The sequence below is a fragment of the Platalea leucorodia genome (assembly GCF_965183815.1).
Source record: "Platalea leucorodia genome assembly, chromosome: Z".
NCBI lineage: Eukaryota > Metazoa > Chordata > Aves > Pelecaniformes > Threskiornithidae > Platalea > Platalea leucorodia.
The window spans coordinates 51,389,932-51,415,961 of record NC_138858.1 but is presented as its reverse complement, the minus strand read 5'-3'; the positions used below and the strand labels follow the sequence as shown (position 1 = coordinate 51,415,961).

Sequence of the window (26,030 nt, the reverse complement as noted above, 5' to 3'; positions counted from 1 at the left end):
AGAAGCCAGCCCAGTCTGTGCCCTGGGCTGTCCGTAGAAGCCCACAAACCTTCCACACATTGCCCCGCGGTCTATCAAAATCCTGGTATAGCGTGGAACTAAAAACCAGAAATGCAGGTAGACGCTTGTAATATTTGTGCTCCAAATAGCCTTATACTCAGTTCCTTTACAAACTCTCTTGGTAACACGCAACACCTTCAGGTCCATTTTCATCTTGGAAGGGTGTAAAAGGCTTTAGGGTGCCCTCTGACGCGTCCGCCTGCTCTTTTTGTGACAAAAAGAAGCGCTGTTTCCCCAGCCGTCAGAGCTGAGGAGTCAGCCCAGCTGACGCTGACTGGCGCCATTTCAGCGTACGCCTAAGCAATGGAAGTAGCTTCGTGTCGTACGCTGCGCCTGCGCAACCCCATAGCGCTCAGGTGTCTGGAAACGTAGGACACCGTGATGATGGGGTTGTGTAGGCGTGAAGGAGCCCTCGCTACTGGAGGTCGTACTGCGCATGACTCGCTGGGACCCAGCAGCCCCCAACTGTTGCCGGGGAGCGGGGAGGGAAGGAGTGGGAGACAGCAGTTTAAAGTGGAAGCCTCCTCCGGAAAGCTGAGGCGCTCCTAAGGCTGGAAATCCCTCCTGCCATGGGGAAGGCGCTCCGAAGGACAGCCTTCCGCCTTGGCTTGTTGCCTGTTAGTAGCTCGGTGAAGAGAGACCCGGGATGCGCCACCCTGTTGCTCGCAGAAGACCTCGGGTGGTGGTTCTGTGGCCGGACACATTCCTCGGGCTGTTTTTCGGGGTGACAGCGGAGTGAATACGCACGTGTGCCTGGTCCCTAGTGTCTCGCTGCTTGGCATTACGCACGCTCCAGCCTGGGTGCGCGCAGAGAGGAAATCAATGATGGGCTGCTTTGGAAAGGGCGCTCGGCCCTGGGGAAGCTAGAGGGTATGCTTCCTGGGCCCGATGCTCGCGCATCTCAAAGCCACAAAGAGCACGCAGCCTGCTCCCTGCCTGCGGTGGAGGCAGAAGGGAAAACGGAAAAGGACTTCAGTAAGCGACCTCTGCGTAGGTACAGACTATGCAGAGCGGGCTTTTCTCTTCCGTCAGGTGGGCGAAGTCACTTGTGTCTTTTGGGAAAAATTCTTTCTCGCGCGACTGTTCTGTGACTTTTGCTGGCGTCACACAATACCAGCTTCCCCACTCCTCCTCTCGCCTTGCCACACGCATCTGACAATCGGTAAAGTCACGTGAAGTGACGGACAGTCCCATAGACTTAGCTACAAAAATGGGCGGTTTTCCTGACAAACGATGACACGTATGCCACTGGGTCTTCAGTAACGCGGATGTATTTGAGTGAAACGACAAATGCACGCCAGGAACAATTTCTGGCTTTTGCCGGAGACGAGCATCTTGCAGAACGAAGTCAGGGCCGCGCATAAATACGGGGGATATGAGGGAGACGTTACACTTCAGAACTAAGGCTGCCTCTACGGGCGCAGCGGCCCGAACGTTTCATTCCTGCTGTCAGTCGTCCTGGGCTGCGGCCAGTGCGGTCACCCTGAGGCCGGGAGGATGAGGAGGCTCTGCCCCAGCATCTCGGAGCTCGTGGTAGTAAGAACAAGAAGACGCGCAGGCCGTGGGAATCCACGCCACGGGAAAAGACGTGGCCGGGGGGCTGCAGTTCTTGGCTGCGAAGTCGTTCGCCGCTCGGGGCCGCGGAGCGGAGGGCAAGGCAGGGGCGGAGGCGGCGGCTTCCCTCCTCCTGGCACTGCGCCCCTGACCTGCCTCGCCGGGGCCAGCCTTTGGACGAGAGACGAGGGCGGGACGGTCCTAGCCGGCGTCCCGTGGCCGCCCTCGGGCGACGTGAAGCCGCGGCCGCGGAGGAGCCCCCGGCCTCTCCCGACGCGGCGGCGGGAGCGGGGCGCACCGGGGCCAAGCGGCGCGGCCGGGGGCACCCTCGCCCCACCGCCCCGCGGGCGCCCGGCCCCGGCCCCGGCCCCGGCCCCGGCGGGCGGAGGGGGCGGCGGGGCCGCGGCGCGGGGGAGCCGCGGGCGGCACCTAAAAAAACCGTTTCCTTCCGGAGCGGCGGCGGCGGCCGCCACTTCCCCGGCGCGGCTCGGGCGCGGGCGGCGGCGCCCTCCGGCGTGAGGCGCTCGGAAGCCGCGGAGGAAGCCGGCTGAGCGGCGAGCGCGGAGCGGGGGCCGGCGCCGCCGCCGCCGCCGTGTGGAGGAGGCTGAGCGGTGGGAGGGGCGGGGAGGGACCAGCCGCCGCGGCGACAAGGTGCCAGCGGAGCGCAGCGGAGCGGAGCGGAGCGGAGGGGCGGCCGCTAGCGCTCCGCCGTCCTCGCCGCCGCCCTCCCGCCCGCAGAAGTTTGAGTCGGGAGCAGCGCGGGCGGCCGGGCCGCCGCGGCGGGGCAGGGAGCCGCGCCGGGAGTCGCCGCGCCGGGAGTCGCCGCGGCCGGGGCCGCCGCGGGACGGGGGTCGCCTCCAGCGGGAGGCGGCGGGGGGACGGCGGCGGCGCTCCGGGAGCCGCCCCGCCCGCGCCATGGCAGCGCGGTCGCGGAGACCCTGGCTGAGCGTGGCGCTGGGGCTGGTGCTGGGCTTCACCGCCGCCTCCTGGCTCATCGCCCCCAAAGTGGCCGAGCTGAGCGAGAAGAAGCGGCGCGGCGCCAGCCTCTGCTCCTACTACGGGCGCTCGGCGGGGCCGGGGGCGGCCGGGGCCGCGGCGGCGCCGGGCGGGCAGCAGGCGCCGCCGGAGGCAGCGGCGGTGCTGGGCGGCCCGAGTTTGAGGAGCAGCCCCTGGGAGCTGCCTCCGCCGGCGGCGGAGGAGGGCACGGTCTCCGGCCCCGCCGGCGGCGGGGAAGGGGAGCCGGAGGAGGAGGAGGAAGGCGGCGAGAAGCGGAGCGGCCGGCCCGGCGGCAGCCGCAACGGGAGCGGGGACTGGGGGGGCGCGCCGGGCTGCGCCAAGCCCCGCAACTTCCTCTACGTGGGGGTGATGACGGCCCAGAAGTACCTGGGCAGCCGGGCGGTGGCGGCGCAGCGGACGTGGGCGCCCTCGGTGCCGGGCCGCGTGGAGTTCTTCTCCAGCCAGGGCTCCGCCGCGCCCTCCGGGCTGCCCCCGCTGCCCGTCGTCGCCCTGCCCGGCGTGGACGACTCCTACCCGCCGCAGAAGAAGTCCTTCATGATGATCAAGTACATGCACGACCACTACCTGGACAAGTACGAGTGGTTCATGCGGGCGGACGACGACGTCTACATTAAAGGTGAGCGGGGCGCGCCCCTCCGCCGGCGGGCGGGGAGCGGGGAGCGGCGGCCCGGGGTCCCGCGGGGGGCGGGAGAGCCGGTTCCCGCTTCCAGCCCCGGGCGCGGGGCGCCGTCCCGGCGCTGAGGTCCCGGTGGCAGCCCCGAGGTGCCGCCGCGGGGCCGGGCCGCCCCTGGGGAGGCCGGGCCGCGTCGGGGGGGCCGAGGCGGCGGCTTGGACCGCGGCGGGCGCGGTGAGCGGGCCCTGCGTGGGCGTGGGGTGCCGGGGCTGCGGCCCCCGCGCTTGCCGCCGGCGCGGCCCTCCGGGCGAGGCTCTGCCCCGGGCCGGCGGAGAGGGCCCGGCCCGGCGCGGCCCGGCGGGGGGCGGGGCTGGGCGTGGGCAGGGGAGCGGCGGGGTGGCGGCGGCCCCGCGGCCGGCCGCGCAGCCGAGGGGCGGCCGTGCCGCCTCGTCCCGCCGCCCCGGCGCAGGCGGCGGGCGGCAGCGGCGGGGAGCGCTGCCGGCTGCGTCCTGCTCCGGCCGGGCGGCCCCCGCCGCGGCTGCGGCTCGGCCCGAGGGCTTGGGCTCGGCGCTCCTCGGCAGCGGCGTTTTCGGCGCTGGCAGAAGCTCTCCGCTGGCTCGCTGACGCTTCGGCTGAGCAAAGGCAGCCGCCGAAGGCTGCTTGTGAAGCTGCCCTTCTCCTCTGCAGCGTCTCTGGGAAGCGCTGGCCGCGTGTCCCTGCGAGCTCTGGAGCACCGTGGGGCACCGATGTCCTGCAGCCCGCGTGCTTCTGCGCTGCGCGCGTTGCTGCCGCTCCTCGCGCGGCGTCCTGCTCCTGGGGAAGGAGGAGAAGCTGGAGTGGGAAGCGCAGGCCCGGGCGGCGAGCGTGGCTGCTGGCGCTGTGGAGAGCGCTGCTGGAAGTTAACGGGAGGCAACTGTGTGCTTCCCTGTTCGTCGCTGGAGTTTGCTGGAGTCGCCTCCCGGGCTGCTGCTCGTCAGCTGTCGTTCGTCTGCGACATGCTCGCACACGTGCAGGGGTGTGTGTATGTCCAGACGTTGGGTCGCAGACGTCGGAGTTGTCCGTGGTTTCTCTGGGCTCGTTTCGGAGTTGCAATGAAGCTGTCTTTAAGTGGTTGCAAGGTTGCGAGTTAGACCTGTCCAGAAACCTTTAATTTCAAGCAAACGTGAAATGGCAGTTTCTTAAAAGAAACGGGTCGGGGGGTTGAAGGGAAAGGGTGTAGGCGTTGCAGCACTGGAAATCCTTTGGAAGGGGCCTGAGTTTTACCTTGTTCCCACAATTGCTCTGTAATCCAGCCTCTTGATGCGGGTTAGTTTCGGCTTGCTCTGGTCTCTTCCAAACTTCATCCTGTTGAAATAGTACCGGGCGTTTTCCCTCCCCTCCCCTCCCCTTCCTCCCCAGCCTGGAACTATGTTGGCAAAGCGTCCTACTTTAGAGAGAGTTTTAAACTGGCAAAGGAGGGCTTTCCATCAGTATCGGTTGAGCAGAACAAGGTTCACTGGTAGAATTAAGTTCTGGTCGTCTTCTGGCGTTTGGCTGAATGAAAACGCCATTGTAATGTTGATTAATAATAAAACCCGAAGGAGCCTGTGAAAGGTCGACTCGTGCAAGGGTATTTTCAAGTAGGTATAGGGTCCTGCATTGGCAGTGATTTCCCGCGACAGTCTGAGGTGCCCGTTAGGTTTTTAAGCAAGCTTGCGGTACGGGCAGAGCAATGGCTGGCAGCGAAATAACAGTAATCTTTTCTCTTTTTCAGGTGAAAAACTGGAGGAGTTTCTTCGCTCACTGAACAGCAGTAAACCCCTGTATTTGGGACAGACCGGTCTGGGTAATATCGAAGAACTTGGAAAACTCGGGCTGGAGCCTGGAGAGAATTTCTGCATGGGAGGGCCGGGAATGATCTTCAGCCGGGAGGTTCTGAGGAGGATGGTGCCACATATAGGTGAATGCCTTGGAGAAATGTACACCACTCATGAGGATGTGGAGGTGGGCAGGTGTGTCCGAAGGTTTGGAGGAACTCAGTGTGTTTGGTCGTATGAGGTAAGCGAGGGTGTAAATGGCAACGTGCTGTTTGTTTACAGAGTTTTACATCTTGCAACGTAAGTGGCTGTATCCGCAGTCTCTCTCTGCCACGGTTGTGTTTTAATGCAGGTATCCGAACGTAAACTGCAGAGTGTAAGGAAAAAAGAGAGGGGAACATCCACGGCGGGTTGCTGCAAGCATCTTTATTTGTGCTCGCGTCTTTCAGTTTTCAGTGGTGACAGTTACTGCAGCCGTGTTGTCAGTATTGCTGTGCTCTAAGTTGCTAAAGCGTTACCATGAGGGTTTCTACAAGAAAAAAACCGTGTTAGGATTGCACTAGCAGCTGCTCATTTCTGACCAGTATTTCCATCTGTTAGAAGAACCTTTGACTCTGTTGCTGGTAGAGGTGATGCTCCGGAAGAGGCAGCTGATTGAGACACAGCTGCCTAGGATTCCATGCCAGCGTTAAATCTGTGTGGAAGGGAAGGAGCGAAATCGGGTGTCCGGAGAGAGAGAAGTTGCATTTGTGCTTTGGCGCAGGTTGTGTTGTGTAGCTGGTTGTTTCCAACAGTCTGATGCTGCACCTGAACGGATTGGCGTGTTGCGGGTTGGTAACTTAGTCGTTGACAAGGGTGGCTTTTTTCCTAGGGCACTGAAAATGTCGCTGTGTGCTTTTTCATTCCTGCCTTAGGTCAGCAACGCTCTTTGTGTGCTAGAAGGGGAATTATTCCCTCAGACGCAGATGCGCAAAACCGAGATTGGGGCCAGTGCTTTCTGCGTAGCCAGCTGCCCTTTTGTCCTGAAGTCCTCTTGTCGTATGTACGTATTAAGGCGAGTGCTGTTGAGCTGCAAGATTTTTATGGACTTGGCGGCTTTTGGGAAGATGCATGATTTGCGTTTAGGATGTGTTGCTGAAGACTAAGAGAAGCTGGAAACAGTTCCATTACCACTCATAGAAGCAGCAAAGCTCTAGAAGAGTTGAATCACTGTTGCATCTTTTTTTTTAATGAGTTTTCTTTTCTAAGAACTGGAACGGAAAGTCTCTTTTTGGTGAGGATGAAAGCAATCCAAGTGTTCAAGAGAAGACCTGAAACGCTTGATCTTTGCTGGGTGGCTCAACTGGCGTGGATAAGGCTGGCTGCCTGTCAGGGTTTATTCTGCTGCCGTTCAGAGTTGGCTAGTAAGCTGGGCTAGCTTATATGCGTGATATGCTTGCTGGCAAGGAGAGGGTTACAATGTGGATTTTTTTTTTTTTTGGCAATTCTTTTTTTTCTCGATGTGAATAAGAAAAGAAGAGGTGTAGAAGCCTGTAATGAGCCACTCTGATTCTTGGGGCTTTCTAGAGTTTAATCCTCGTTCTGCCCGATTTGGAGCCAGGGCTAGAGGCTGGGTCTCCCGCGTACCAAATGACTTACGCGTACCAAATGACTTATGTCTGAGGGGATGAGTCTCCCTCTGTCTCTGCTGATGGAGCTCCTCCACTTTAAATAAAGAATTAGTCATGGGATTGCTGAGAGAGTGAATGTAATAGCAGGGTTTTTAGGGCACCTGGGTGGAATGGAGGAGACAACCCCCTGCCCTCAGGCTGCAATTTGGCAGTTGCTCTAAGCCGACATAAATAGGGGCTTTCTTTTACTGAAGGGTGGCTGCTCCTCTCGCTTGCTGTCCTGTTCTGCAGGACCTGTGCAGCCCTGTGGTGAGCTGGAGCAGGGGCGGGATCCCCTTGAAACCTGAACCTGACCACAAGTTGTTTTCTTCAGCTGAGCGGGTACCCAGGGCAAAGCTTTGCTGAGCACGAGCATCAGAAGCAAGAAGAGGTGGTCACGTTCAGCCAGGAATGAAGGGGAAGGAGCGTGTCAAACTGCCCTTCTTGGCAGCAGCTTGCGTTTGAATTGGCTGGAAGCACCAGTTGAACTGCAGCCTAAAGCTGGTACGATTCCTTGCAATGTGGGGAAGCATCTGCTAGAAGCCACTGTGTTTTGGATGGCTCATTTTCTTTCTACGGAAGATGCATCCTTGTTCTGATATATTTGCCAACTCTCTCTTCATTGATCCTCCAGTTTTGATGTTGCTGTAGTGTTTAAGGTGTACTAAACCTGACCAGTTTGTCTAAAATGTCTCTGTAAAAAGCCTTTGTTAGGTGTTAGTGACTTCTGCTTCCCCAAGTCAGTAACAGTAGAGATTAAAAAGGGTCTTTTGCTTTTGTGCTTTCAGAATCCCTATTTCGAGCTAGCGCTCTCTCTTCCACTAACTTTGAAGCCTTGAAATGTCTTTCTTTAAATGAATGAAGAGATTAGCTTGATTTGAGTGACTCGTCCTTGTTTTATTCTTTGGGAACAGAAATATAGTTAAAAACCTGAGATGCCGTGTTGTTCCTTGCTTTGCTAGTTAGGGGAGACTTGGCTACAGAGGGCCATTTGGACAAAAAGGCTGGCTGCTTTATTGCGTCCCGTCCCCCCTCTTTTTTTTAAACGATGTTTGTGGTTTCGAAAGACCGTTTTGTAATTTGTCACCTGAGTTTGTGACAGATCCAAGAGTGTAGTTCCAGAACAGGACAAAATCAAATGCAACGCGTGAATTAAGGGGCTGTAACAATTCAAGCAGAAGTCAAACATTGTCAGGGTGTGAATACTGACTATCAGGGAACGCTTTCTTCAGAAAATGAAAAATGACAAATGCAGCATAAAAAGGTTTAAAGACCATTCGTCAGTGTATTTGGGACATTTATTCTAATGTGAAGTTTGTAAAGCTTTTCTTTTTTCCCTTTCTGTGGGGGAAAATAGCATAGAGTCATAGAATATCTCAAGTTAGAAGGGACCCATAAGGATCATCAAGTCCGACGCCCGCTACGCTCATTTTAATCTGAAAAACTACCTTCCTACAAAAAACTACGTTTATACAAAACGCCGCATATACTTGCTATCTTTTGGTAATGCATGCGTTGATTTTTGAGAGAAAATATTGTACGTTGTATGTACAAGCAGTCCACATTAATGATTTGTATCTGTTTTCCCATTGGTTTTTTGCTCTTACAAAGTTCTATGACAACCATAGAGTAGCATCTCGTTACTACGACATTTTGGGTTTTTTTAGTAATACAGCTCTCTAATATTGTATTTGTTGTTGATTGGCAGTAGTTAGAGTAAAGAATACAGTAAATGTCCTGGCAAAATGCCTATTTGGATCAAAGTGTATGCTCCAAAGGGTTCCCTTTGCAGTGCACTGGTATTGTGACTGTCTCTGGAGGTGCTGGAACCTTTGTAAGCCGTCTTCTGGCTTCCTCTAAAAATACTTTCTCTTTTCCTTTTTAACGCCAGTTTTCCTTCCTGATGTATTTTAATTTTTTGTTCGAGGCTTTGTCTCTCTCTTTAGTGACGATATTGGTGGATCACAGCTCAGCTTTGAGTGGAACGCTACACCGAACAAGCAATAGAGGTGGATTTGCCTTTGATGATGATAAGATGGTATTTTGCTCATTTGGGTGCTGGAATGATCAGGCTTCAACCAGCGGTACCCCCCCCCCCCCACCCTTAAGCTGGTGGGTTTGGGCGGCTTCATCAGGTAGTTACGTAAATGCAGCCGTCAACTGAAAAAAGCATAGAGCGAGCTATCAGTGACCCTAGAATAGAAATGCATGGAAGAGTGGGTAATTAAGCTTGTAGCAGGGGTCTCTGAGGGTATATGGAGAGGAACGGGATGATCCCAGAGGGCTCAGAAGTGTTTGCATAAATGGCCAATTAGTGACACAGGATTGTGTGTGTGCTCTCTTAACTATTTGTTATTAATAGCTATCTGATTACAGCAATGCTAAAGGTAGTTACCAAACTTTTTTACTTCATCGTGATTCCCACCTGGGTAGAAAAGTGAGTTATATTTCCATGCCGTTGTAGTATAGCGTTTCTGTGTGTACATGACAGCAAATAAAGTGCAAATGATTAAATGCCTATGCTATTGCAGTAGCCGTGGTGCTAAAATCGGGTCATTACTCTTGCCCTGCGAGGCTCTGTCTGATGCTCATCTGAGCCGCCTGCCCGTGTTGTGCTGTGCAGACTCCCTGCTCTTTCTCTGGCTTTGTAAATAGCCTCCTGTCATTCCTTTGCTCTTTTACCTGGGCAATTTTGGGAGGCTGCCCGGGGGTGCTGCCTCCCTTGGGTTCACATACCCTGGGGACTCCCTGTCTTCTTGCCCCTCCTTGATCCTGCAAGATCAGCTTGGCTGGGAGTTGAGGAAGTTCACGGTGAGAAAACAGAGTCGTCCCTGGTACTCGCATGTTATTGAGGGTCTTAAGCGTTTCTCCATGTAGCTCAGCAGGACTGCAGGAGTTGGAGATACCTTTTTAGGGGGGTCTTTATTGTGAAGGATTCAGGTGGTATTCCCAGAGCTAGCATGGAGGTGTGCGCCGGCAGGCACAAGCCCGCGCACAAGGCTGCGGTCCGCTGTGGGATGGCGTCCTTGCTGTGGAGCCAAGAGCTAAGGGGGCTGCTTCTCAGCCTGGCTGAGCGTTAGGTTTTCGTCTGGCTTGTTTGCAGGTGGGGTGTCATGTCTTTCCTGCTGTGCCCCAGGAGGAAATACTGCTCGCGCCTCTTTGGAGTTTGACGGCTGTGTAATTCTGACTCCTGGTACGGAGTTACCGAGGTGCTGGAGGCCTCTGGGCGTGTGTTTTCATGTCCATGGTGTGAAGAAAGCATGGATCCACCTTCCGCCTAATGTGCTTTCTTCTAAGATGCCGGCAGCTATTTATGTGCAGGACTCTGTGGGCTAGCTAACAGCTTTCTAGTCTGTTTTGAATGTTTGTACGTTCTTAAAGCAAGTATTTCAAAGGTTTTGCTCTGTAAGAATAAGCTCTTGTTTGAATTACCAAAGCATCCCACAGCCAAGCAAAAGACAAACATTAGGAGAAGTTCTTAAATGATTAAAAATGTGGTTTTAGTTCTGCATATGGGTATCGTGAACCATCTCTCAACCTGTATGGAAATTTAAAGCTAAACAGGTCCAACTTCTGTCTCATGTTTGCTCTCATTTTATTGGCAGTGTTTTCTCCAGACTTTTGTGCGATTGGTATATTGGAGGTGGTGTTTCCACGCCAGTCTAGTGCGGAAGGCTAGCTGTTCAGGTGTGCTTAAGGCCAGTGTTCGACATGAGACGACGCAGTTGTGGCGCAACTATTGTAAGAGTCACCTCATTTAAACCCATCACATCACCACTCTTGACGGTGCCTGTCACATTATACAAGGAAGAACCTTGAGTTTTGAAAAGGGACTCGCAGATGAAGAACTTGTCTGCTTTAGGGTCAACGGTGGATTCAGTGCTTTAAGTGCATCCGTGAAACAAAGCGCAGTGAAACCCTGATGTTTTCACTTTTTGCCCTGAAATGGTTTTCTGTACTTTACCTTAAAATCAAGTGAACCAAACCACATGGGAAGCCTTGGTTTCTATAGGTATTGCGGCAGATTACCAGGGGAATGAAATAGGACAGAGTTGCTCAAAGTGTGTATAGTCTTCTCAAAGACACTGATAGTGCACAGGTTGTTTCCTCCCGCTGCCTCCCAACCCCCAGAGCTGATGGGTTTTGTTACTTTTTCTGGTCTGTTCTTTGTACCTCTTCTTGTCCCGGCTTAGGAAATCTCCCAGAGAGAACGTTTGTTCTGACTTTCACTTTCCAACCGGCCGTCTTTTGGTGAGGTCAAAAGACGCGCTTCTGCTGCGACAGAAAGCGCTCACAAAGAGAGAAGGTCGCAGTTGTAAACAGGGAGAGTTGCAGACATTATTTGAAGGAAGGGCTGGTTACGTGTACTTATATTTACCTTGGTATTTCATTAGATGTCAAAAATAGGCTGTGTTTCTTTTTTTAGGAGAATAAGCTTTCAAGCTGCTCTTCCAGTGCTGTATGTTTCTTGGGAGTTTTCTGCAAGTAGACAAATAGGTATGAAGGGCAGCTGGATCATTTTAGGTCTTCAGACTTTATTTCTGCTGTGGTTCTCGTGACCAAGGTGGTTTCCACCTATTTTCCGTTCTTCCGTGAGAAGGTATGTATTAAGTCATTGGATGTGCTGCTGTAACATAGGCTCTCAAATACGCTTTTATTTAATGATTTGCTTTCATCATATGACATGAAATATTCAAAGAATACATATATTCATTTGAAGTGGAGCAAGAACAGCTACGCTCTGAGGAGTTTATTCCACCTGACGAGTGCTGGCCAATGATTTCAGCTCGAGATGGGTGCCCGGGTTGGTTACTCTTCAGTAGGTGTTCGGAACTGGGCAGCAAGCAAATGTGTAGTTCCACCCCAGCTGCAATATGTTTGGCTTCCTGGGTATCACCCTAAGGAAAGATTTTTGGCCTGCTTTTAGGAATTCTTGTAAAGCATGCAGGTACTTTAGGAAACAAAGAACATCTTAAACTAAAGGTATAATTTTAGGAAGTTGTGGAGGAGGAGAAGCAGCCTGGTAACTGATAACAGGCTTCTTGAATGCTGTTTTATGTAGGATGTAGTCTTGAAATGAACCTAGGAAAGGGAAGGTTACCTTTCCGTTTAGTTTTTATTTAGCGCTTTCGAGACACGTTTTCCACAGTCACTTTCCACGTTGGCTGAAGTTTTACCTTTAGTAAACGTACCTTTGTGAGCATTTAAAAACGAAAAAAAGAAAAGGCTAACATAAGTCTCTTCTGGAATGTGCTGGTTTAATCAGGCCGTTGGAATATTGAAGAATAAAACCTGAGGTACTGACGGGACAGATTGTTTGGTTTTGTATTTTTTTAATTTTTAGTTTGTGATAAATGATTTAGAAACTTGGAATTATTCCTTTTAATAATTTTCCAAGAGGATTGTCATTTAGTGCCTGGTGTTTGGGTTGGTGTTTTTTTTTTTTGTGCGCTTGACACTTTGAAAGATTTTATATTTTGAAGACTGCTTTAAAGTTCGTTTGAGTCCTTCAACGTTTTTGCTTTTTGTTTCTTTATTATTTTTTTGACAACCATTCAAGGGCAAATTAACATCGGAAGGACGATAATTTGATCACCAGGGACGATGCTCCTTTTGACTCTGCATTTGCTGATATCAGGGAGGTGTTTGTTCATGGGGCCCTTCCTGAGTGCGGCATGTGTGAACGAGCTCCTCCTGGTGTGGAAGCAGATGCACGAAAGAAATGCGGCATTTCTTTAGTTGTGTACGTGGCCGCAGTGCAGTGGAAGTATATGTGGCCTTAAGTACTACCTGAGGCATACGCTGTAAATCCGCGTGCACAGAAAAGTGCATTTGTACGTACATATGCATTTATTTAAAGTTTGTGCCTAGTTGATAACCAAGCTCCCAGGGGCATAAGTGAAGGTCCTTTGGAGCTTTTAAGCTGTGCTTCTAGGTATTTATTGCAGTCTCTCTCCTGTAAAGCTTAAGAATTTAGCTTTCAGCTTGTTTTTCATTTGTCTTCGTAGTTACACCTGTGCCCTTCTGTTCCGTATATATGTGTATTTTGGTTTCCAGCTTCAATTTAACGTAGCTTTTTGACTTTCCATTTTCCTTGAAAGCTTTTTCTTTCCAGCTGCAGAGTGTAGCGCGCCTGTTCTCATCCTAACTTTCCGTCACCAAAGGGGGCTATCTTACGGACCAGCTCTTATCGTGCCAGAATTGCACAGCTTCCTGTTGCTGATCGTGATAAAACACAGTGACTTTTTCTGTTGCTTTCTATCAGTTTTGGGGAAAATTTTCTGAAGTGCATGAGTCTCAGTTCCAGAAGTGAGGGAATTGGAACTAGGACAGAGGTAGCCGATGACAAAGCTTTTAGGAAAGTGCTTAACCCGGCAAATGAAAGAGTTTTGTTATGTGCTGTTGATATTTTTAATTGTTGTTTTAAACTAATTTGTTAGGTACAAATCTATCCTGCTAGAATGAACGACAGGAGGTGCTAGTATTTTGGGTTCTTCTTTTCTTCTACTCTAAATTTTTGTCATGGAAGACATTTTTCTTCATGTGGTAGGGGGGAAATAATTGCACCTAAGTGGGGGTAGTTGACTGTAATAGAAAACATTGTCAAACAGTAAAAAGTATTTTTTCGTAGTAGGTGGCTGCGGTAGCTTTGGGAAATGTAGTATCAGTGTATCCAAGAGGGTCACGTAAGCGTGTATCTATTTCTTTTGTGGCAGTTGATGCTTGAGGTTTGCTTAGAGTTGTAGAGCGTGTCTGTTACATCTTTGCAAAAATCGGTTATTGTTCGTACCTTCAAGAAAGAACTGTGTCCCGAGACTGTGCATTGGGCATTCCTCCATCGTGGCCCTGGTAAGCTGGTGCTTACTCTCTCTTTCCACATGTGTTAGCCTTAGTTTTTACCATACTAAACCCAAGAATAAACCTGCCTTCAGACTCTGTTCTTAAACTCCTATCCACGCTGTGCTGTTGGCCCGTATGCTTGAAGGTGGTAACTCTGTCGTGGCGGAGAGCTGTAGGAGACGTATGGTCTTCATGGGGCACAGCGCCTGGAATGAGTAAGGGCTGGTCGTCTTTCTTCAGTCTCCTTATCAACTATCCCAGCCCAGGCTAAGCTTCCTAACTCGCCACTGGAAAAACTCCCTTGAAGAGCAGTGGCTTTATTATTTTAGCTGCGCGTAATGCTGGGAGCCAGGGAGGGAAATGCTGGAAGAAGGTGGGTTGAATACCAGACTGAGATGGCTTCGTTGAGCTTGGCACGTTAGGAAACAGCTGCTACGAATCAGCTGCTCGTGACTGGGAGTTGCGTCCTCACAAGTAAAGACTTCTTTCATGAGTTTTTGCCGTAAAATAGGATGTGGTGCTGATGTTGTGTGTGTGTGTGTGTGTGTGTGTGTCGATGTGTACATGTGTGTGTGGGGGGGTGTGTATGCGTATTTTTAAGACTAATGCAGTGTATTGCCGTTTGCCTTTTTGCTCCGCTTTGCGCACTGGATAATCATAAAGACCATTACATTTATGTCATTTAGCTTGTTACCAGCTGTTTCTGGAGACCGAGGATCGTGAGAACAATTGTTGTGCCTAGACCTGTCTGGGATTGTAGGAACCTCGCCCCCATGTGAGAATCCAGCGTTAGAATGTTGTTTTGTTTCTATTACACGTGCCAGTTACCTTGTAGAGTATTCACCTACTGCCTGTGTTTGGGTAGTGCAGTGAGGGATGTGAAAGCGCTTACGCTCCCACGTTGATCTGAATCGGGTTTCCATTAGCAGTGTATGCTGTTGATAAAAGGCTGCTGGAAGTTTGTTAGTTCAGAAGGGGAAAAATCTAACTGAGGCCCTCGGAACAACCGTGTTAAAATATGTTCCTGAGTGCAGGTTAGTTAGTGACTTGATTAAAGAGGAGCTCTGAGATTTTTCCTATTTCTGACCATTGGTGATACCTACTTTGGTGTGTGAAAGTACGCTTCAGTAGCAGCATTCCTGCAGCTAAGTCCAGAACTGCAGGAGCTTCCCGCTCATCGCAGTTGAAAAGAACTTTGCTGTTGCTCATTGGTCTGTTTGGCTTAGTACTAAACTCATAGTTGTCGTAAATAACTTTGCTGTTAATTTTCCATTGCTAAATGTCATTTGGAGACCTACTGTTGTCGTTGGCAGTGGACTTTGAAAAGCTTTATTTGGAGGTTCTGCCATAAATCTGGGGAGTGGCCAATGAAAACAAACCAGCAGATGGTTTCACCCGTTTTAATACCCATGTTACCTTCACTGTAGGTACACTTGGTGTTCCTTCAAACTTGATGGAAAATTAAAATGCGATGCCCTGGGTTGGGGGAGGAAGGGATTTGTGCTTTTCTTGTTGTTTTTTATTTAGTAGTTTCTGTTCAGCCATAATTGTATTCATCAGTTTGGTCAAAAGAAGTCTTTCTCTGCAGACCACATCCTACCTTGCACAAATGAAGTAACTTTTCGTCCTTGCCGCATCCATTCTGATCATGAAGGTAGGGAAGAAAACCGGTTGCTGGATTAAATACTTTGGTTCTATGGGAAGAGAAGCTTTAATGACTAGGACAAGGATAGAATCATACAGTGTTGTTGCTCTTTAATTTTTTAAACAGTTTCAAGAAAAATGGTATGTGTTCTATAGTGTAATTCTTATTCTTTGTTCACTGGCGATAAATACATAGTAATGAGAGATGTCCGGTAGAGTTTTTGGCATCTGTTCGTCAGTACGGATAATAAAACAGCAACACTATTGTATTTAACCGGTTGAGATTTGCCTTCATCCACACACTCTAAGGAGGTATCTAAGAGACCTTCCACACTTCCCATCTTTGCTTTTTCTAAACATATTGAGCCCCATCTAAAACAATGGGGTCCTCCATTTTACCTGTGCTGTGCCGCTGGAATACTGTTATAAAAAGGCAATTGCCGTAATAAGTAGCTTCTCCACTTACACTTTTAACTCCTTTGAGGCAAATATGCAGCCATTTGTTCTTCTGTGAGTTGTTATTATTTACTTTAGAAAGCTCCTGTTTCGTCCCTTGTACTTACCCATCCACACTGATAAATGCTTTTATTTGACGAGGTAGAAGAATCCATGCTTTCTGTTCCTCTTGTTCTCTTAATCACCCTCCCTTTCACTTGGCTCAGTCTTTTTTTTGTTGTGTTTTTTGTTTGGTGTCTTTTTTTGTGTTTTTGTTTTTTTTTTTTTTTTTAAAGTGTGATCGAGATTAGGTATGGTGCTATGTGTGGGAACCGATCTGTAACTTCTACAGTGGCGCTCAATGTGCAGCTTCACTACTGCAGCTCAGGGTTACATCTACCAGTTTTAAGGCTTCATCACTCTGCAAATTCATCACCATTTTGCAGTTGGTTAGTACTACTAGGTCAGTGCCATCTTTGGCCATTTCTGCCTATTGAGCTTCTGACTGGCAGAATACTTTGCTTGTGCTAAAATTTCCTAGTAGAGTAGTCGCATGTTTAATGCTGTTGCTATTGGACAGCTGTGCTGTCCTAAACATGATGTTGCAGTATCAGGTAAAAAATGCCTTTTCCTGTGTAAAGGGAGCGCTCCTGGTTAGCAGAGTGACCTGCACGGCAAGGGCAGGTGCGGTGGGAGTAGGAGAGGGAATGTGCTGTATTGCAGGATCGCATCCCACGTGGTAGATGCTAGCCGTTGTTCCAAGTCTGCTCGTACCTCCCAGCAGGCGAACGATGAGCGAAGAAGAAAGATTTCCTCTGGCAAAGAGCGTAATCACACATGATGTTCATTGTTGAGGGCTTTCATTCCAACCAAAGGAAGCAATTGAGTGCACGTTAGAGGAAAGTTGCCTTTTGGTCTTTCAACTTTTTCCTCTGTGGTTTGCCATTTTCTTTTTTGATGTTGTTCATTGTGAAATTACTGCAAATAAACATGTAAATTATCAGAAACCTGCAAAGGAGCTCAAAGGACTCTTTGAACGCTGGATTTTCTTTTTCCAGTCCCTTACTTGAATCCAAAGCTGACCATCTGGGGAAGACAAACATGCAGTAGTTTCCAGTTTTGCTACAGCTGTTATAGCCAGGACGAATACTGAATGAATTCTGGAGTCTGCTGGTGGAGTCAATGTTTCTGGTTGAAGTATGTTGACTGTGTAGTGCAGGTCTTTTCATGCGATGACTTTGTACCTGCTTTGGAAAAAATAAAAATCCTGCATGTACTGTTCATGAATGCTTTAATTCATGAAGAACTGAAGTGGTAGGCTCCAATTTATTGTTTAAGGAACTGAAGCTTGAAGAAGTGTGTATGTATACGTGTTCACACACATGTATGCGTGTGTGTGTATATATATATATAAAATATATATATAAAACTAACTCTAGGAGAGCATGCCAGTACATTTTAATGTGACAGTTTGAGGCAATTTCCTTGAAATAGCTACAATAAAATACAGACTTTTAAAAGAGGTTTTTGGATAGGTTGGAAAATACGTTCCCATGAAAACAAGGCTTGCATAAGTACAAGGATTATTTCCATTGTTAATGCTTCTTCAGAGCTTTTCAACTTCAGTAATAAGTAGTAAATACATGTGTGTTAAATCTCGTGTGTACCTGTATTCCTTGGGCAGCTTAGATCATGCCTGTGTCTTGAGGTTGGCACCAGTTCTGCAACTACTATGAAATAAACAGCTCAGTCTTGGCAGCGTAGAAGCACTCTGCTCCTGCTAGCTCTGGGAGCTTTCCTGGAGGAGAGATGTCAACTTTTGCAGAACGCAGTTTTTCCTAAATCAATGAATGCAAGTTTTAGACATAAAGCTGCCTCTGGAGTCTCCTTGCAGTGACCTGTGCTACATGCTGCTACGTCCTTAGGTATGAAAAAGTCTGTTTTCAGTGCCCTTTTGGCATTTGAATGATGAGAAGAGCCATAAAACTCTTGAGGAAGCTCTGGGGGGGCCGTAGCACACGCAGGCATTAAAGCTGCTGTCCATGACAGGTGGTGTGAGCTGAGCTGGAATCAGTCCGCCTTCTCTCTCTGCTCAGATCAAAATCCCTGTCTTTTTCTATCCTTTTCTTCTAGCTGTAGGGGGAAACCTGTGGCTTGCAGGAGAGATGCAGCCCTTGAGTTTGGCCTGGGCTGGAGTGGCTTTTGTGTGTTTTACTTTTGGCTAACACAAACCCATGTGGTAGCAGGAAGCTTCACCGAAGTGTTTGGTTAAGTGCAGTCAGTCCTCGCGCATGGGAAGTTTTGTCTCCTCTCCTGTCTTACTCCGTGTCCTGTCTGTATACAGGGAGGGAACAGCGTTCCTTCCTACATCTGGTCTCTTTAGCCTGCTTTGTGGGAAGTCTCTTCCCTTTAGCTTTCAATTGAATGTATGTCACAAACTGAATACAGTGACTTATTTTCTGCCATGAAGCTGGCTCCTTGCTGAGGGCTCACACTCCCTCCATCCTCTGTCCCTTTCTGTGGCTTCGCCCTTCGTGTTCTCTGGCCACCTTGTCTTGTTTGCGGTAGAATTTTTGCTCTGGCTCTTGCCTCTGCTTTTGAAGTGACAGGAAAGCCTATAGAACCACAAAGAGTTGCTCCGTGTTACTGCGGGAATGAAACTGTTTTGATAAAAGCTGCACTCTGTCTATAAAAAGAAAAAGATGCTGTTACTGAAAGAGATGTGCAAGGCGAAGATATGAAAGGGCTGATGTGGGCTGCTAAAGTTTCATCCAGTGGTTTGAACGTACCTAGAAAGGGGAGATGTCATTTTCAGTGCGTGAAACATTAATAACTTTTGGAGGTTATTGAGGAGGAAGTATGTTTTTTCTAGTCCTTTCTGAAGGTTTTTTCCCGCCAAGTCTCAGAAAAGTCACTCTATTTCCCTCTGCTTGCTTCAATCAAGACATATGTGCATAGGCACTTCTCAGCTACATTCTGTTCATCAAATCTTTGGTGGAAAAAGCTTTTTTTTAGTCAATACGCACGTTTTCCTGAGAATACGGCTTCTGTACTCTTAGGTTTCCAGAGAAAGTCTTGTAATTTTTGTAAAGGGTTTTTAGTTTTGCTGCTGTAGGAAGGTGACAAGTGGGACGTAATCCTCTGAGGCTGGGTGGAGACTAGGTTACTGCTGTGTTGATCTGCGGTGGAGACCACCGTCCTGGAATGGAAGAGTGTGAGTCACCAGATCTGTGTTTCTCACAGAGAGATGAAGGCATAGAAGGTAGTGCTCTTCCTTCTGTGTTACCCTGTAGTGCTGAGCAGCAGGGTGCTGTTGCCTCAAGTGCTGCTTTGGCACCAGAGGTATTTTAAGATAGATTCAAGGTTTCTTGGGGCTTCCCGTACCTCTCTCTGTCTTGAGTACTTTTTCTGTTCTTAGTTTATCTTCAGTACAATTGCTCTGTTGCACAAAGTCATGCAAACTGTTGCTGAACTCCTGAGGCCGCATTGTTTCTCTGCACCCTTTCTGTTTGCTCATCATCCAAAGTTCTTCAGCTATTAAATAGTCACGATACCTAGCATTCTTTGTCACGAATTGCCAAAAACTGGATAACGTGGTCATCACGGGGCACGTATCTTCAAGGCTTTGTGTAAACCGAGGGAAGGAATAGCTTTTAGAAAGCATTTTTAATGCTTGATAATTTCATACGCATTAATCCCGTAATGTGCTCTGGCTGGTGAAATCGCTCAGCCATAAAAATGCTTTCAACACGGTAATGTGTGTTTTCTTAGCGTTTCTCCTTGAATGCCTGCAGCCATGTTCTGTGTTGTAAATCTTTCAGACGTAATCAGTTAAACGTGGTTAGTTGTCAATGTTCTTTGGGTGGGAGCCTTACGGAAGACCGTAGGTGTTTGAAAGAAATGATCTTGGCAATGCCTGGTGCCGTTCTCGCTTTCCTGAATCCACACTCACTGGATGCCTGCAGCCTGTAGTGAAGAGTGGAGCTCTTGGGGTAGTGCTTGTTGAGCTGCTGTCTCTATAAAAGATACCAACCAAGTTGTGGTCCTGGCAGCCAACGACCCAGGGAGATGCCACGTTCATCTACTTGACAGCCTTTGTCGAACTGTTGTGGTTTTACGGTCAGCCTACATAAATCTCTTTGCGAAATGTTACAGTATTGCCACGTGTTATTAGGCAGCTCATTAATGCTCATTTTTTAGCTAGATGAATTCTTGCCCTCTAGAAGAGCTGAACTCCTTGGACTTCTGTCCAACACAAGTAATTACAAATTTTTCCGGTGTTCAGATGGTTTACGACCTTCGTGCGGGTGACTTTCCTTTCGCTACGCGTGTGCTCAGTGAGCAGTTTAAGGAATCAAGGGTAGGCAAAGCTGGCCAGGTTGTTTGGCTTGTGAACCGCTAGTGCGTGCCGTTGGGTTGGCTGCAGTGTTTCCGTAACAGTTTCTGTAAAGTGTTCCTGAGCTGTAGTTACAGAAAAAAAGACATTAAAGCCTTTATTGTAAAGCTTTAGGAGGATATACACACTCAAGGGATGAACAAACGCAATTAACTGCCCTGGAACAAAGACCACGGAAGTTACTCTACTGTATATCTATATACATGCACAAATGCATGTATACATGCATAAATAAACTCTTCTTGATAAAAAGAATATGTAAACTTTTCTGCTAAAATCACTGCAGTAGGTAATTAAATACTAATGTATTTTACAAAACCGGTAGGTTTAGAAATAGTCATTAAGCTGCCAGCCACTGTCATTTGGATGATTGAGAAGCTTGTGGAGGAATTACAACCTTCAGACCAAAACCTGGCTTTGCATGTGTATCTGCGGCTAGCAGAGGTTATTCTCTATGCAGCTGAGAAATGGCATAGCGGCTAAGATGCAAGGGATGCTGTTGTTTCCAGAGAGTTTACGAGACAAGGCCCTGACCCAGCGGGGGACTGGGTGCTAGCAAAGCCCTGCAGCGGGGAAGGGCTGGGAGGGGTGGGAGCATCACACGCGCAGCTTGTACCTCTGCATGGTGAGCGCTGAAGACAGCAGGCGGGAAGCTGGAAGGCGAGATTGCGAGCTGTTGTTAGTAGGCAGAATGAGGATACCGGAGCAGATGCTCACTTGCAAAGTGTTCTCTACGAGCTCTTGAGAGACAAAAAGGAGAACGCCGTGCAAGAGCGTCGCCGTCTTCTCCCGTGTAGGGGGAGCAAGATGTGACACAGTGAGAGCTTGCGAGAGGAAAGCGGAGAGTAAGGAAAACTGTGGTCATCTAGGAAGGGCTAAGAACAAGTGTGTCGACTCTAGGGTGACATGTAGAGCTTTGGGGCAGGGCCTTGAAGCTGAGGACTTGTGACCAAATGCTGTTAGAGGTGGCAACAGAGGGAGGCTTTCTGTGACTGTGAATGACTTGTTTCCAGCAAAGGAGATCCACCTGGGGCTCTGGTAAGTGGGTGAAGAAAGGGTGAATTGGAAGGACTGTTAAATGCTAATACCGTCAAAAGGCAGCCAGTGTACAGCATAGTGGTAATGGTGATGGGATGTTGGGAGTGACATTACAGTTTCACTGGTGAAGACAGGGATGTATGTCGGCAGGAGCCGCTAAGGTGCTGTCTCTTGTTCTTCCAAAGAGGCAGTTTATTAAGGGTTTATACCTCAGATAAATGAAACTTGAAGGAAGGGTTTAGTCGACTGTGGTTTTAATAACCAAAAACCCTCTCCCAGAGTAGCTTGAACAAATTGGACGTTTCTTTACAGCTCTCCAGGTTAGTTTAGTTTCTTTTTTTTTAATTATTATTTTTACAGCAGAGGTGTTAGGCACCCAAATCAACCCAAGACAAATAAAGCTGTACAAAAAAGCAATGATCCGTGCATGAAAGGGAAGTGTGGGAGTAAGTTCCAATGTATGAAGGTATGTTTCCGAGTGATTTGCCGCTATTGCTGTTTCTTTTTTGTTGTTCCTTTTCTTTTTTTCCAGTTTAATGGCCTAGTGTTGTCACTCGGGCGTTCTTGGTCTGTAATTTCTTGGGACTATAAATCCCCAGCCTTTCGCTGTTAACAGCGACAAGAACACCACCAAAAAGTCCCGTCAGAGTCTGTGCGGTAGGCTGATGATGTTGTTCATCTTCCTCACTTTCCGAATGCTCCCGTGTCTCTTGTTTACTTGTTGGGTGCTGGATTGAAACACCCGGTTGTAGCACCTGGTTGCTTCACCAGTTAGGTGAGACAGGCCTGAGGGTGTCCGTCCTACTAGGTCTGCCTCCGGTTAGGAGCCAAATTTGTTCTTCTGTAAAAATTCGTGGTGTGGGTCCAGTGTAAATGGGCAGCAGGGGGAAAACCAAGTATAAAATTGCAGCTTTAATGACTCCTAAGCGACTTCGGGCAACCATTTCTAGGTTGAAGTTGTACTGTGTAGCCCTCACTTAATACCTGGTAGGCTCATGTTTTCCTTTGGTTGTTGCTTTTCAGGCATTGGATAAAAGCAAAGCTCTTCTTCCACAGTCCAAATGCAGAGTCCGAGCCAGGAGCATCTCTCCGTCCAGAGGCTGTGGATTTCTGGCACAGCAGAAATCTGTGGATTTTCCTGCCGTTTCAAGCAGGCTTCCCAGGCTACGGGGAGCAGTATGGGGTTTGAACCCAGGATTTTCACGTTCATGGGGTTTTTCTGCTCTCTACTCATTGGATGCTTCTCGTCGTGCTCAAAATAATTCTTTCTTTTCAGCCAATTTGTTCTCTTCCTATGGAAAATTACGGTAGAAAAAACAAAAGGGCTGGAAAATGTGTTCCTGTTTATTCTGTCAGTTTTACTGTTTTGCCTCCTTGGCAGTCTCAGTATTAAACTTCAGACGATTTTTGATGCTACTTGGTGATTTTTTGGGACGCTGTGTCTTATTTTAACCCCGTATATATCTTATGCCGCATACCGTCCTTTGATAGAGATTTTCAGTGGAAAATGTACACTTTTACTTCACTTCTGTCAGCAGTTATCTTCAGTAAGCTTACTGCAAAGCAGCTCAGACTTCAGTACGCTGCAGTGGAGAGCAACTTCTGCAAGTGCGAGCGGAAGGCAGAATTCTGTTGCCCTGGCAAGTTGTCAGTTTTTTCAGGCTGTGTCTTGTGTGGTGCAGAAGTAGAAAAGCAAACTATCTTCCGAACAGCTGTTGTGTAGAAAGAGATGCATAGCAGCATAGCTGATCCCTGTCCCGGCATAGTCTACAGACTTGCAGGGTTTTTAGTGGCTTGTCTAAAGACAGTAGCTTTAAATAGCATGTAAATTGTTTAGTGATTTATCTCAATCAATTTTAGGGGCTTTTCTGCAAGCATTTTTCTTTATTCTCTGACGTTTGCCACTCCCAAGAGCTGTCCCATCAAGAAAAGGCAGGTTTGAGATGGTGCGCTTTGGCGTGTGAATTGCCAGTTCAGTGAGAATTAGGATTCTTTTTTTAATTCTAAATTTTAGTCTCTGAATATTTTGAAGTATCTAGGATGCACATGACGCAACATGGCCTTGCTGTCCCAGACTGACTTTCAAACGACTATTTTTGCAGACATGCATTGTGTGTTTTTGTCCCACAGAGTTTCAAAGAATGAGGCTTTTCTTTTCTTTAATGGCAGAATGTGCATGTTTGCCTTTGCTGGACTTTTTTTGTGTGAATCTGCGCGGGAAGCACAGAAGGAAAAAAATGCAATTATGTGGTCGATTGCACGTTTAATACTCTGAGCACTTTCCTGCTTCATGAGTACAGTTTCAAGACTGTTTCAGTCAAGGTTTTATTTGCACCTTGTCTTTAAAGTCCATGTCGGCATCGTCCTTTGAGTTCCTCTGACGCGTAAGCCAATGTCGTTAACAAGATGCAGGATTTCTGTACCAAGGAATGGCAGCTATTTTATTTCATGCAGGTGCAGGAGGAATATGGATGTGTATTTAGTATGTATGGAAAAGTACTTCCGCGCCTGCGTGTGTGAGTACCTATTCTGTCATTTCTTCATCCAACTTTTTGTTGTAAAATTCCTTGCCACAGATTCTGTTTTGAGCAAGTAAAGCGTCATGAGAGTTCCGATTGTTCTTCATGAAAAGTCGTAGTCCAACACTTTGTCCCTTCGCTAGTGAGATATATTTAAAAAAAATCTGTGTGGATGACGGACTGTATTGAAGAGTTTGTTAGCACGTGCGTAGTGTCTTGATTTCAGCAGCTTCACTGATAGACTAAACTTTACTGTGTGGCTATCTGCTGCTTTTAGACAGAGGAATTGTGAAACCTGTTATTAAGAACTAAACCAATATACTTTGTTCAAAGACAAGCGGCCTGTGTTAACTGCCCTAGCTCATAGCCGCAGCGTTTGTGAGTTGTACTGCAGTGGAGTGACAACATTGCTCCTGCTTCATACTTTTTTTATTTATTTTTTTTTTATTCCTTCTGTTGGTCCTTGGGATAGTGTTGCAACTTTTCGCCTCCGCTGGTGCAAGCGTTCCTTTTGGTTCTTAAATTCTAAATGTTGCCCCGCTATGCTTAATGGTTTTGATAGCTATCGAACAGCTTCCTAAGATTTTTAAAAGTTTGACTCAGAATCTAGTATTGTAACAACTTAAGCAAGAGTGAATAGCAGGTAAGATTTATCAGGTCTCCCTTTTGACTAAGTATTCTGAGGATTTATCAAGATCTCATTTGGCCAGATGCTGATTTTTTTTTTTTTACCTGGTCAAAAATGAGGGATAAAATTTATGATTAAAAGAAGAACAGAGATTGGTTGACTAAAAGCACTGTTTAGCTAATACAGTAATCGAAGGATGGACGGAGTCACTTTTTTAGCTTTGCTGGAGAGAGAGCACATAGCCTTAAGGACTGATCTTGTCGGTTAATAAACCTGGTCTTTTGGCTAGTACGTAGGGGATGAACTGGCAGCAAACTCTGTTGAACACTTAGCCGAGATGGATAGACTTTTCCTGTGGTGATACATCTTCAGTGATGGCATCTCCTGGTTTCTAGCAGACTTCTGTAAGTGATCAGATTGGTTCACTGGCAGTGGTTTAGCTACTGTAACTAGATTAGCTTGTTTCTGGTGCACTCAGTTCATAATCAGCAAGTACCAGGTGCCTTTGCTCCTCTGCCTTCTCTGAAAGAGTTGACGTTACGATGGTGTTCTCTAAAAAGGTTGGTAAACAAAAGTATTCTCTTCCTGTTTTGACTACTATGGACTTACACAATCCAATACAGTTGAATTAAAAAGACTGATTCATAGTAAAAGCCTATTGAAGAAACTTGTCGTGTATCATTCTATCTACCCTCAGCTTCTCACCTTCTTGTTACCTCATTAGTTTGTTTACGTTATTACTGGAGAAGATGGAAACACTACGTGACAACTGCAAAAGTGTTAAAAAAAATGGGGGGAGATCGCCGCTACAGACTGAAAGTGTCCTTTATGTCAATATTGTCGGTGTTCAGGGAGTCATTACAAGTGCAAATAACTTGCTTTATCTGCATCAGGAAAAAAACCCCAAAGACCAAAGTTGGGGAGAAGCCCTCTTTCTTCCCAAAAGGCAGTTAATCCTTAAATTGGTTTCAAGGCATGTTATTTACAACGTCTTCTAAGCCTTCGGCTATAAATGTTCTGTCTTTGTGGCATTCATTTGCGTATACAAAGTGAGTTGTATTTCGGTCCATTAGTATGGCAGGAGAGCAGGCCAGATCAGAAAAACCGGCTTTAAATGTTGGGTGTCAAGCGAGACAATTCTTACTTATTGCAGGAAATACAGTAAAAGCACAGGACAAAAACAATAGCAAGGCCAATCTGTGTCTTGTCTCTTTTCTGCCAGTGGTGAAATAGTTGCAGGCAATGCTAACAGCGACTGCAAAAACTACTTTTCCATTCTGACTTGGGAAGGAAAAGGCATTTTCAACAAAAAATGTTTCCGTAATGCTATGAGTTTGTCCCTTTTGCAAAGTTAGTTTTGTCGATACTTTGGTTTTCTTGATTTATTTAGTTTTTAATTGCTCACGCCTCATTTCAATGGCATGGGTGGCTCAGGGGTCTGCTAATGAAAATGCCGTTGCAATGAGCACACACTCAGAAAGATGTCACCACCACTCTAGCAATAATCTTTACTTTTTATACTTCGTATCTTAGGCGCAAATCATTACCTGTTTTGAAAGTCAGCCTGAAATGTTTTCCCTGGAGGAGTTCTTTTTCCTTTCCTGTAGTTTTTTGTGGTTTTGAGTAGTCTTTTACTTAAGCACCAGGTTTAGATGTGCAAAATATAAAAGGTACAGAAGAAGGGAGACGACTGGTTGTACCAAGGTGTGCGCAGCAGGAAGGAGTTCTCTGGTTGTGTTGGGGTGAGCAGGTGTTGCACACTACTCAGACAGCTCAAATCCTCAGGGATGACTGCAGAACATTCCCCACAGCAGGCAGTAGCAAGGAAAACATGCAAAGGG

General features: G+C 48.0%; 1 protein-coding gene across 1 annotated transcript in view; it reads left to right on the top strand.

Annotated features, from left to right (window-relative positions):
• Positions 1 to 2,529: 2,529 nt before the first annotated feature.
• CHSY3 (chondroitin sulfate synthase 3) overlaps positions 2,530 to 26,030 on the top strand; it is a gene marked incomplete at both ends in the record, with an annotated part of 170,134 nt that continues 146,633 nt past the window's right edge. The window contains 2 exons of the mRNA XM_082336026.1: positions 2,530 to 3,247; positions 4,998 to 5,281. Of these exons, the coding sequence (XP_082192152.1) occupies positions 2,530 to 3,247; positions 4,998 to 5,281 (1,002 nt within the window). The remainder of the gene's footprint in view (positions 3,248 to 4,997; positions 5,282 to 26,030) is intronic.